This window comes from Seriola lalandi, unplaced genomic scaffold, assembly GCF_002814215.2.
Source record: "Seriola lalandi dorsalis isolate HSWRI2012SDOR001 ecotype SW California unplaced genomic scaffold, Sedor1 jcf7180002054577, whole genome shotgun sequence".
NCBI classification, from domain to species: domain Eukaryota; kingdom Metazoa; phylum Chordata; class Actinopteri; order Carangiformes; family Carangidae; genus Seriola; species Seriola lalandi.
This window is the reverse complement of record NW_019525130.1, coordinates 237,865-251,070: the sequence shown is the minus strand read 5'-3', so window position 1 is coordinate 251,070 and position 13,206 is coordinate 237,865. Positions and strand designations below refer to the sequence as shown.

General features: G+C 43.2%; 1 protein-coding gene across 6 annotated transcripts in view; it reads right to left on the bottom strand.

Annotated features, from left to right (window-relative positions):
* The window catches only part of auts2a (activator of transcription and developmental regulator AUTS2 a), a 308,038-nt gene that overhangs the window by 156,935 nt on the left and 137,897 nt on the right, over positions 1-13,206 (bottom strand). For all 6 annotated transcript variants that reach the window (XM_087177002.1, XM_023417712.2, XM_087177003.1 and 3 more), the window contains exon 4: positions 5,436-5,537. In XM_087177002.1, the coding sequence (XP_087033128.1) occupies positions 5,436-5,537 (102 nt within the window). The remainder of the gene's footprint in view (positions 1-5,435; positions 5,538-13,206) is intronic.

Sequence of the window (13,206 nt, the reverse complement as noted above, 5' to 3'; positions counted from 1 at the left end):
CTCGTCATTGTTCAAAGTGTTAAATCAAAAGCTGGTAAAAATGCTTTTAGCTGCCACACCCCTTCTTTTAAGATGAAGCTGAATCCTTTTCTTTTTGTATGTGGGGTGCACGTGTGTCTGTGCATGTGTGGATGTGCCATCACTCCTTTTCCTGTGTTTCCTCTATATGATGTGTATTTTTGTGGAGGTAACCGGCTGACCGCCAAGTGCCTATCCTATCCTTGTTATTTACATCTGGATAACAAGATAGAAAAAAAAAATTCTCTTGTCTTTAGCGTTTCAATCTGCTCTGATAAGTGATTTATTTACATCACTGCTTAAAAGCCATGAAACGGTCAAAGACTGTCAAGTAATCCCTGCACTGAATCTGCTGCTCATTTCACACCGTCACTATGCACACACTGGGGTCTCAGCAGAGTACGATCCCATGATAATGAGCTAATTATAGGTACAACATTCCTACTTCCATATCTAAATGCTTGTCTCTAATAGGAAACATTTCAAATTATTGAGAAGCAGAGAGAGAAAGAGACGGATAATTGATGCAAGCAATTACAAGTTCTGTGTCGGAGCAAATTGGCCAGCATATCTGGACATGTAGGGGGACTGCGACCTCATTTACATCATAGTGTCAGGAAATAATTGGAGAATGTACTGAGGAGGTGGGATGGGCATAGTGTAACACAGACCAGCTCTGGTCACATTACATAAGCAGTTCACTTGGACAGTGTGATTCAGTTCAGACAAGAAGCTTATGGAAAAGACTGTACTCAAGGTCAAGGACAAAACATAATGTGCAGTCTTGGTATGCTCCAGCAAATTTAATCATAATAGAGATCTTTACCACAACAAATATTCTTTATGACATTAATCAGTTTCCAAAAGCTGTAATTTGAGTATTTGAAATGGTTTCACCACATGCACACAGGATTCTGAACAGGCTGTCATGTTTTCATCGGAAAGCCAGTAATAACTGACTTCAGTCTTACTGGCCATTAGAGAGAGTTTAGCTGTGTTTGGGCTGAAACCGCTTCAAAAGCACGGGGAGACGATGTGCTTGACTTTTAACAATATCACTTCCAGATGTTTCATTACAAAACAACTTTCAAAGACTTCACCGCAAGAAAACCTTCTCGTGTGAAGAGCCAGGACACACGAGTATGGATTTCAGGAACCCACAATTTTCACATTTTCATTTCAGTCGGAAAAACCAGCATGCAAAACTGTCTGGAGTAACACCAATAAAGTGCTAGTATAAATAATAGTGTTACAACCCACCCCAGGCCAACACACAAATCATTACCCCATGTTACAGCAGGCATGCCACACAGCATACTCTTTAAAGGTGTTATCCAAAAACATGAGATAGCATTATATGGGTATTGATTTGACAGGCTGAATTAGTCAGTGGAACAGCTAGAAGCTGGACACAACAGGAAGCTTTGGCTAACTATAAAAATGGCCACTGAAATATGGGGGTGCATTCATTATAGTCTGCCTCTCATCAGGCTGGCTAACACTGACTGGCGGGCTCTGACCCACTACTCCAGCGCTTCTCTCTATTGCACCCGTCTCTCATCAAGAGCCTTGGACGGAAAAAAAGAAGTAACATGCTGTTTACTCGCAATCCCAGGCCCGTAATTGCCAATTTATTTGATAGGCAGCCGGGTAATGATGGCATTTCACCCCTTGCCGCAGAGACTAAACGGGAGTGAATCATCCCAAGCTCCCTGCCCTCACTGATCCAGCAGACTCCCTCTGCTCAGGACTGCTGCCTGCCTGAATGCCTGCCACCCAGACAGAAGGGGTGGGGAGTGGTGGGGGGGTAAGGGGTGGTGGTGGGGGTGGCTGTCATGTCAGCTTCAAACAAACCCAAAAGGGAACCCGGTGCTTCAGAGCAAATGCGGCTAAGCCTGCCAATTTAGCTTGGGTTTGGGGTTGAGGCAAACACAGCCGAGCTGATGTGCCATTTGTAGGCCTTAATGAGCTGGCAGGAAGGAGTGAGGAGGGAAGGAGAGCGGGAGAAAGGAGGCTGCCAGGCCTGACCTCCTCTGGCCTCTATCTCCCTGCCAGCCAGGTCGGCAAACTCAGTTCATCTGCTTCATCGGACCGTAGTCGCTCCATGAGGGGAAGGGAGTGCTACAGCAAATACCATTAGCGGACTGTTGGTGTAATGAACAGTTCAGGTCAAAGCTAGCTGCTGTCTCACACTGCTCCCTGGAACTAACGAGTGACTTAGATGCTTTCTCTTGGTTTTCGCACTGTGAGGGAGCATCTCTGTGCAGCTCAACATTAGCAGTCCAGTTGCATTGTGCAGTGTTACAACCAAAATACTTTTAACATTTCAGTAGGACAAGCAAATGGACTGACATAGCAAAGTGAAACAAACACTACATGCACCTGGACATACATCTGCAAAAATACTATTTCAAAAGGAAGTTAGCTGTATTTTATATTTATAAAAATAAACAAAATCCAAAGAATTTCAGTGCCAAACAAAACCGTTTTTTTTTCCTTTTTATATTCTCTCCATTTTCGTCTTTCCTCTGTTTTCTGTCTTGGGAGCAGAGCTCTGCTACAGAAGCGCCGACTTGCACCTCTCGCGCCTTGTGAAGTGGGTCTTTACAGTGTGGCTAGAGGGGACTTGTTCCGAAACCTGTGGGGACCAGAGATGAAGCCTCACACAGTGTGACCATCTAAAGTGACATGGGGGTCTAAAAGTCTGTCGTCATGCTGCCCAGCTTTCAGCAGCTCTTGTGAAGACACGCTCGGTCTCCTGTGGGGTGTCTCGACCAGACGAAGCAGGGGGAACCAGGGCTGCTGCTCCTTCTATCCTCCAGAGTGTAGTGAGTGGCTGAAATGCCAGCTCAGGTGGAAGTGATTATAGTCAGGAGTGCAGAGAGTAGATCCTGCTCGAGAAAACTGGCATTCTCAAAATGAATGACGGAGATAGGTTTAGGATAATGATCCAGAAAAATGACTGGAGTAAAAGTAAACACACAGGCTGGTGCTGTAAATCATATTCATCTCGGGGGGATTTCATTTAAACTGAATAAGCTGAATGTAAAGTGACAGTGATGTAAGAATGTGTCCTTGTAGGAACATTGAGGTGACTCAGGAATAAAGACAGACTATAAGATGTAACTGTTGAAATGTATTAGTGTATTAGTCTGTAACGAGTCAAAGTACACATCACCACAAAAGTGCGGGCTAAATGAAGTTAAGTGGTTTGTCAATGAGGCCAAGGCAGATTACACTGCCAATGAAAATGAAATTTCAAAGGGTGATTAAAGACATTTATAGAGCGCAAAGGCTTCTCCAACACATATTACAATAGTTACATACAGTGATTTTAATGGATCCTTGCTGGTCCCTTTAAGATAACACTGACTATATCATGTTCAATATAGCAACCAAATGCAATTGTTTTATAAACATCTGGTCAGTGTCAAAAACAGCTGCGCCAATCTCCTCATGGTAATCAATGCAATTATTAATAATAATAAACAATTCTGATATGGTGCGATAACATGCATTATTCTGAAGAAAACTTACTAACAGAGGAAAGCGCATCGAGCCTACTGCTAGATTTGGCTGTGGGAACCTGGCTGTCATTCAGCATGAATCATTATATAATGATACTTTATTTTATAAATTGTTGCTTAAGACCTACAGACAGGTGATAAAGCTGAAAAATTAGTGGAGAAACAGGATGACAATGTCCCCAGTCACAGGGCACGAGGGGTCACTGAATGGTTTGATGAGTATGAAAATGATGTGAATCATATGCTGGGGCCTTCACGGTCGCCAAATCTCACTCGATTTCTGAGCGACGTGTTAGACAGCGCTCTCCATCATCATCATCATCATCATCATCATCTAAACACCAGATGAGAGAATATCTTTTGGAAGAATGGTGTTCAGAGACTTGGAGAATTGATGCCAAGGAGCATTGAAGCTGTTGTGGTGGCTCCACATCGTACTAAGACATTTTATGTTGGTTTGTCTTTTAATTTGTCACCTGTCTGTATGTTGTAGTATTTAGTTATCTGAGATCATGACAGGTGACAAATTGAATGCTTTTCTCGTTCTCTATGACAGTCACAGTTAAGCATATTCGTCATCCATAGGTTAAGTGTTTTCAAACCTCCATTTAAGCACAATTTGTCTTGGTGTACTGGCGCATAGTCGCCACAGTGCAGTCAGACAGAAATCAGCAAGTATCATTTCAATTTCTGTTGTCAACATCAAATTACTTATTTCATTTCATGCCCAGTCAAGCATCGTAAGGCTACATGCAGAATCAGTTTTGCTTCAGTTGTTCGGCCATGTCTTTCTCAAAGACTTGCTCGCCTCCCAACTGACAGCTTTAATTATGGCCAGATATCTGATCGCTTCGCTGTAGATTCTCCACACAAATCAAAGAGCAGGGGTGGGTGTCTCGCAGCAAGGTCCCTTAAGCTTGCTCGCTTCACATCTTGGAATACTGTCACAGGGCGCAGGGACACATAGCCGCTCTTTCTTCTGTCAGTTAATGCTCGCCTTCAGCTCCTCCACAAGGAGCAAAGACCGGGGTAGGTAGTGTCTTTTTCTGTATCAGTCATAAAAAAAAAACCCTGGGAGAGAAAGAGAGAGAGAGAGAGAGAGAGAGAGAGAGAGAGAGAGAGAGAGAGAGAGGGAGAGAGAGATAGAGAGTGTGTGTGTGTGTGTGTGTGTTTGTGTGTGTGTGTGTGTGTAAGGATGCAAATAGTGCTCTTCACCTGAAGAACTCTAGATTGAAGAACAAGAGTGCACTAAGGGTGTTTAGGATTTAGCACTAAGTGCTCTGCTGAGCAGAAGTTTATGGCTTTAAGACCAAGAGAAATCTTGAAGAAATCATAACTTACCTTTTGTCTGTGTGACATATTGTAGGTGCAAGGCCGTGCACACAAAACCATACTTGAATCATGAAGTTTAAAATGTGTGAGCTGATAAGCAATGCAACTAGTGAACAATCTTAGCAGATTCATTTGCTTATAAATTAGTAAACTTTTATTTCCTCATATAAAATATTAGAAATATAAATAAATTATGAATAAAAATCTTTCTCAAAGCAAAGAAAATGGTGGCATTTATGTACCAACTGTAGAACTTTTACCACTAGTGAATATCTCCTCTTTGACCGTTACATAACAGGTACTTGGTTGTGGATTCAACATTGTTAAGATGATGCCATAACTCAGCCTTTCTTCTATTAATAGTGGTTATATCATATTTTGTTTTTTGAATAATGCAAGTAAATAGAAAGTCATCAGGGGACATTTTAAGATATCCTAAGCTTATGACCTCATGTTTTTTGATCATTGGAAATGATTTTTTCTAGATGTCTGACTGTGAAGAGAGGTTGAAATAACTCCCACTGAAGCATCACTGAGCTTGTTTGTTAATGTACTCACATCTGTCAGTCTGTCTCTGGAGCTGCTCCTGAAGGAAGGCTTCGACTCTCCACTGACACTCTCGCTGTCGCTGTCCTTGCAGTTGTTCTGCCCTGGCTTCAGCTAGAAAAACACAACACACAAGGAAACCAAGGGTTAACAATGTGAAGCAAAACTGTTAACACAGCAGTTTAGAGCTCTGCATGGATAACGCTGGCTAGCAAAGGCATCCCACAGAAATTGGTTTATGAATATGTGAGAACTGGCAGGAGCTACAGCGCTGTCTCTGTAAATCTGTCATGTTTTCTGAGCCTATTCAGCGCCCGTCACTCTGCTTGCCAATGATAGACGCCATCTGATCTCGCAGTATGAAACTCTTCTCAGCCCACGAAATAGAGAACAGGGACAAAGACCCCTCCAGAACCTTCAAATGGAGCCCCTATCCTCTCCAAGCAGACACCACATGCTGAGGCAGCAGGAGCTCAGCAAGTGTCATCCTCTAGACACTCTGTTCGAGATGCTGCAAAATGACATGAATAAAGAGTAGGACGTGCCAATCCGCGAGCATCTGAGGCCCTTCAAATTCTGGAGAACAATAAAAGGTTCTTGGGAGCGCGGCGCTGAGTGGGAGGAGGTGGGGTCTGCGCTCCCTGTCCAAGTCTGCGATTGATGTCCTCTGAAGCTCCCATGCTGCTCCTTCCAGACCAGACAAACGCTGGAGGTTTCATTTCAAAGCCCATAAAAAGCTGGCTTTATGGGACAGTGCAGTAAACGGCTCCTCTGCCACCTAATAGGAAAGGCAGAGCGCACAAAGAACTTGGACGAGAAGATGATGGCACACTCTCTCTCCTGCTCTGGAGGGAAGGGACAAAGCTACAGTATATGTTTTTTTGTTTTTTTTTTTTTTTTACCTCTCCGTCACTGTTCTCTTTTCAGGTATCGGCCATCGTTTAGTGTGATGAAAGGGCACAAGGTGGGGGAATACCAAAAGAACCCTTGAGCTGAGCAGATAATTAAAATGAAAATGTTCCCTTTTCTGCAGCCATTAGCGGTGTGAAAGGAACCCTATTCCTTGGGAGAATTGCGTGATGGGTGGAAGGCGGGCGGATTTGCCAGAGTGCTGAACGTGATAAGAGAGTCTGAGCGCTGGGAATGCCTGATGGGCCCTTTTGACTGCATGTGTGCACGTGTCTGAATGTATGTGTGTACATGCGTGCATGAGTGCATGTCTACGTGGTAGGGGAGAACACACAAGAACCGGATGTGGCACGTACATAGACACGGGCGCACCGATGCCCTGCACTGTGATAGCACTAATTACATCCAACACATTTTATTCCCACAAAAACCAGGGCGTATTTTCTCTCTTTTTCTTGTAAATGCCAGTTTGTCTGAGGGGAGTTTACATATTTTTTAGAGAGAAAAGGGGAATAATATCTCATCCACACTGGCCTGTGAACTGATCCTTGAAGAAAGGGCGAGGGATGCTGTTTATGCCCAGGTCTGTGGCTCCTTCATCAAAACATGTTGACCTATAATATTTATTAACCAGCCAGCGTCCCTGCTGACAACAACAGGCGGCGCATGCCAGCACGCTCATGTATTTATGAATGTGCACACACAAAAATACGCAGGCCGCACAGAAAGCTGCTGCTGACTCCTGCACCAAATATCGCAGCCCACGACCAAACTAATATATGGTAAGCTCACAAAAGAATATCATGGAGCCAGTGTGGGACAGATATAGAGATTTGTCTGTTATTAATCAGTGTGGTATCAAACTGACTCTGCGGTAGTGAAACCACATAATCACACCGTCTGTACTCTGGCTTATCAGTGGGAACATACTCCATGAAATCAGAAATCTTGCACAAATTTAACTGTGTGTAATGTCTGAAGAACACGTCTAATAAAGACATTCCAATAAAGAGCGGCTCATCTTTCAGGGCTATTACATAGCTTGGGACCTGATTACACAGCTATTTGAAAATGTATCCCTCAGCTTGTTCCCTTTAATTTCCCCCTGAGCTCCCTTAAATTACTTCAGAGAATTGTGTTTTTTTTTTTTTTCATCCGCTCTCTACTTTCTGAGGTTCAGATGATAGATTCATTTCTTTTTATGATGTGATTAATGGATTTCTTAAGCAAATGGAGGGAATGCTGGTGGTCAGAGACATCAAAAAGTGAAGCTGGAATTTAATGACCTGCTGTCTGATGATAAATCTAAATGAGAAGCCCATGTGTGTGGGTGCTGGGGCCGTCTCTGTGACCTCTTCTATAATGCCGCTGATCTGATCACTCCCACTTGTTACAGCGTGCGAGTCATTCTCTATATTTTTATAGCCTCTTAAACTTAGCTTCAGTTTTCCCTCCTGTAATGAACGCCAGTGCACTCCACTGCATCTAAGGCAGAGAAATTAGACGTGTGCAGATGCCCCAGACTGCTGTGCTGTACTGATGCAATAACATAAAGACATTAATTAAGATGTAGGCTGAGGCATACGGATGTATTTATTTAATGACCTCACTATATCTGCGCAGCCCGGGTAAGAACTGGCCCTGCAGGAAGATAACAAACAGATGGTTTTAATATTCCAGAGGCTAATTTCACAACAATTAAAGACACAGCGAGACATTAGCATCTAATGAAACATTTAAACTACTAGTAAGTGTATCTGCCATTAATTTCTACACAGTGAGGTCTTGTTTTCCTGCAATCTGTTCTGTGTTAGGGCATAGAGTTTTTTTTTTCTTCCTCGTCTCTCTTACCAGGCTGAATTTACTGAAGGAGAGAATCAACAACTGTTTTCAATCAGCAGTCAGCGTGATGCTTTGGAGGAGCGCAGCTGAAACCTCAGTATGAAACGGTTCAGCTTGCAAGTTTGAGAAATCATTTAACATTTGTTATAAATCATTCTTTCAAAAAACACAAAAAGACAAGCAACTATTCAAACGGTTACTGTCCCACTTTATTTGGACAGCCCAGCGCTGTCTGTATTATCTGTGTACTTAGATTCAAGTGATACCCAGATGAAAAGCAGTTTAATATAGTGTTGTATTGTCTGTGGAGATATTGCAAACACATGTTGTTTCACATCTGTTTTCACTGGATAGTTATGTTAACACTGTAACTAGTCAGCATTTGAATTATAACTGCAGTGGCACCATAACTAAACATATAGACTTATCCACCAGATCCTTAGTGCATTTATATAGGAACAAGTGGATGAATTTTAAAGCAAAGCCTCGTTATGTTTCTTCTTTTGCAGAATTCAGAAATAGGTTTTGGTCTAACACGCACTAGAATCTGAGACACTGATCCCTCTGCATGACAGCATTAACCTGCAGAAAGACAATACAACGAGACAAACAATCTGACAGACTCTTCAAATCATTTCATGAATCAGTCAAAACAATCCTGCTTCCTATAGTTGACTAAACTGTGTTTTAGGACAACCCTAGTTAAACATTCAAGTATTCTCTTAAAGGTCTGATATAGTTAATCAAAGAAATCATATTATCGTAGAAAAAAATGAAATAAAAAGGCCAACAGAGGGAGAAGATAGCTAACCCTGTCTTAATAGATAATATAGAAACAGATGAGATGTCAGTGACTTCCTCTTCAAAGCTCTACCATGGTTATTGATTTCCAATAATGTGTCTGAAGATTGCCATTTCTTGACTAGCCTTGACCAAAGCTAGGTTCGTCTCATAGAACCTGCTGCATGTTCACTCATACACTCTCCATACTTGAGTTTCAGTCAGTCCTAACACACTGAACATGAGGAATAGCTACAGAACCTGGCATTTCATCGCCTCCGTACAAGGTCAGACTGAAATAAACAGGCGTCTTCGCAGATAGCCTCACATCAGCATTATTGGAGCTGCCACATGAAATACAAAAGGTGCTGATGAATGTCTCGTACGCTTCACAAATCCTTATCTTGAGATGTCTACCGCGGCGCAAGATGCCTGTCTTTGACGTACAAAAGGTTTCATTAAAGACGACATAATCAAATGTCAAATGTTGTCATTTCAGTATTGCTGTTAGTGGCAGTAGAGGAGTAACAGTATTAGGCAAAAATGATTAAGAGCATATGCAATACTGTAAGACCCCCCGCCCCCGCCAGGTCAGAGTGAAATTGATACTGTATCTAATTTAACACTGTTCCCACTTAAAAGTACACTACAGCTATTACAACATTGTCTTGAACATGTGGAGTCAATTATTTTCTCACTTACAGAAAAGTGCTCACCATTGCCATAGTGGAATTTTACAAGTGTATTGACCTATTCTCAAGGGCTGCTCTATAGACTCAATGCAATCAAGCACAAAAGTAGAACTGCTAACATTTCTAACCACAAAGGCCTTTTTAAACAGAGCCATACACAACCAGCCTCGCCCGGCAACTCCACCCCACCAGCCCCCATCCCTCATCCTACAAAAGGAAAAAAAAGAGAGACAGAGAACTGGGCTCAGTTTTCTGTACTAGCCTCAGTGGGATTCTGTAGCCATCAGCTCCTGGTTTCCCTTAGTTACGCACAACAGCAGCTGCGGAGCTCGGCGGTAATAAAACCTGGAACAATTTAACAGCTTTTATTGTTCTTCTGTGGCTTTCAGAACAGCTAACCTGTCCTCTCAGGATCTGGCAGAGAGAATCCCACTAGGGCAGCAATGAAAGAGGATCTCATTTACCTAAAAGCGCTTATAAATTTTTAATTTGCTTTAACAAGTAAATTAACAAGTCCCTCATTTGGGAAGTTTTATGGCTGCTTGCCACTAAGGGAGAACCATGAAAGTTTTATAGATAATCCACTACCTAGACTGTGTTGCTGATAATAAATTGTCTATTTCCTGCGGCACTGTCAAATCCCCTTGGTTCCCACTGACTACTCTTTGAATATCTCCTTCATGCTACCTTCAGAGGTCTATATACCAGGGCTATTAAAGTGCTTGGGAGCTTCATGACTCAGCAGTTAAAATGAACAACTTGAAGAATTTCTGTCGACTTTATACAGGCGCTCTCGTATAGCCTTAGGAGATGCCATCGCCAAACATTAGACCACATTAAGCATCGCTAATAATGTCCCTACCAACCTCTACATCACATCAGCCTCACAGTGAGCCCATCTAGTAAAACCACCCTGGGCTGGTCGACAACAGCAGTTGGAAACTGCTAGGCCTATTTAAGTCGCAGCCAGCTTTATCTGAAGAGACTGTTCTGTGAAAAGAGGAGCTGAGGGTTCCTCGGGGCCTGTAAGAGGGGGCTGACAACCGGCCCCGCGTCATCTTTCTGACAGTGGCTATGTGGGCGAGCCCACCAGTGTGGCCTGGCTCTGACCCTGTGCTTGGCTCTGAGGCCCAGCTGCTTTAACTGCCACAGACAGGAGCCCCGCCTGGCCCTCTCGTCACCCATAACCCCCTCTGCCACCCTCGGTCACAGCCTGTCACTGAGCATCAGCGCCTGGCTTCCGTTGCCCCAGATTTGTTTACTGTTAGCTGTGTGTGTGGCAAAGAGGTCGCAAGCATACAGTGTGAAAATAACCCCTAATACCTCTTTTTATCTCTGTAGTTGAAGCATGGATGTTGTGTGTTCCCTCATCACTGAGACTAAATGACATATTGAAAACTGTTGGCATGTTTATCCCAGAGCCCACTGTTTGCCTGTGGTTAAGATGTCACTGTCAGCTGGCGTAGTATTTTATTATTACCTAGGTATGTAACCACGGAGAAGCTCCATTTCCTTTCAATCTACTAGCATCGTTGTGTGGCAGTGATCTCCGGCGAACTTGTCAGACATCATTTTTCTTGCAGGGGAGAAATCGGTGAGGCCAAATACACCCAGTCCGACCGATCTCCAACCACAGAGGAGGGCTTTTCTAGCCTCTGTGCAGGAATGTGCAGCCAAAGAAAAGATAGGGAGCCACTGAGGACTAGTCATAGCAGCCGCAGGGTGAGAGCATCCTGAGAGGAGGAGGAGGAGGTGGTGGAGGTGGTGAGGGTTGGGGTGGTCGGAGTGGGGGGGATAAACGTGGTTGAGAGCACTGTCCTGAACTCATCAGTCATACTAAGGACTCCATTTCCTCCACCACAGGCCGGAGGCTACTAGAGCTTGTGGCTGCATTTATATATTGCCATAAATCTCTGATCTATGACGACATTACAGACAAATCAATATGCTTTTAACATCCATCCACTGCCCTGCGTCGCAATCACCCTTCTCACAAATGGTCATATAATGCTGTAGTCTGGAGGATTGAGTTATGGGGACAATTCCCAGATTTAATAATGAACTGAGCAGGTGGAGAAAAAGTGTGTGTGTGTGTGTGTGTGTGTGTGTGTGTGTGTGTGTGTCTGCGTGTGTGCATGCGTGTGTGTGTGGGCGGGTAGGTGGGGTGGGGGTGGGGGGGTATAAGAGCAGTGGGAGACCGCTACTCTCTCAGATCATATCTGAACATCTTGTTATAGTAGCCCAGTGTGGCAGTAAACCTTCCTACACACTTTGCACACCTCCAACTCCCTGAGCTCTGAGGTTCCCCATCAGAGCGCAGACCAAGAGATTACTGTTACCAGATTCCTTCCCAGAATGCACTGGGAAAAGAAGGAAGGGGACACAAAAAATGTCTGACTGCCCAGTTTAGCACTCATCACCACATTCCTACCCATCAAAGACAGTTGCGTGCAATTAATTACATGATTCCCCAACTCTTTAATCTGTGCTACTGAGTCGTTATTTCAGTATTGGCTTTCAGAGACTCATCCAACTAAAGCCACCGTCAGTGCGCCAAATCACAGCTCCCCGAGCAGAGCAGCCTCAATAAAGAGTGGTATGGAAAAAAGACAGCAGAGAAAAAGCCCTCTCCTATCGGCTTGCAGAGGCTATCATTTCTCTTTTTTATTGCCATTTATTTTCCTCCAGGAATTCACTGCCAGTATATTGGCAGGCCTTCCAGTAGATGGAGGCAATGAAATTTAGCGCAGACACTTAACACTGGGTCAAGTATTGTGTGCAGCTCATGTGTGGTGGTAATATGATAGACAAACGCTTCTAGTTTAGGGAAAGAGGGCTTTTTCTATGTTACAGGAATAGCAGCTTGCTGTGACACACGGCGCTGAAAAAAAATAAAAAGGAAAATACCAACCAAACAACCAGACCCTTTTAGAAGGACGGAGAAGATACAAACACTATTTATGCTATTTATGAGAGAGAACCTAAATAGGTCAAATCTGTGTCATTATGTGAAACCTTGAAGTGTGGAAACACTCCTGGCTTGGATGTAATGCAGGAAATAAAGATTAAAAAAAATGTATAAGCAAACTGACATTAATTAAAAGATCTTCCATTCAAATCCTTAAGAGAAAAGGCCACTCAGTACACATGTAATTTAAATTCATTTACATCCACATTGGAAAAACACACAAGCATAACTGAGTTTTACATGCATTAGTGCCAATTGTAGAAAGTAAGACACAGGCTGCACTAACAGAATAACATACATACATTAACATTTAAAGGTTACATGAGCTAAAATCCTTTCATTTTATTTTGGAAAACATTACATCATTCACTCATATTAATCACCATACCAGTGAATACCAATGCTCTTAGCCGCGAGACTTCTGTGATCAAATGTTTTCGTATCTGCAGTGAGTTAAGTATCTAATAACCCAGTGGATGTTAAAGAGAAGGTCATGGGTTCAGAAGCTGATCTCTGGTCAGCAGGTGGATAACAGTGCTCACAGAACAGGTAGCACCACCTATCAAGCTTCATGCTGTGGCCAGCGTGTAAA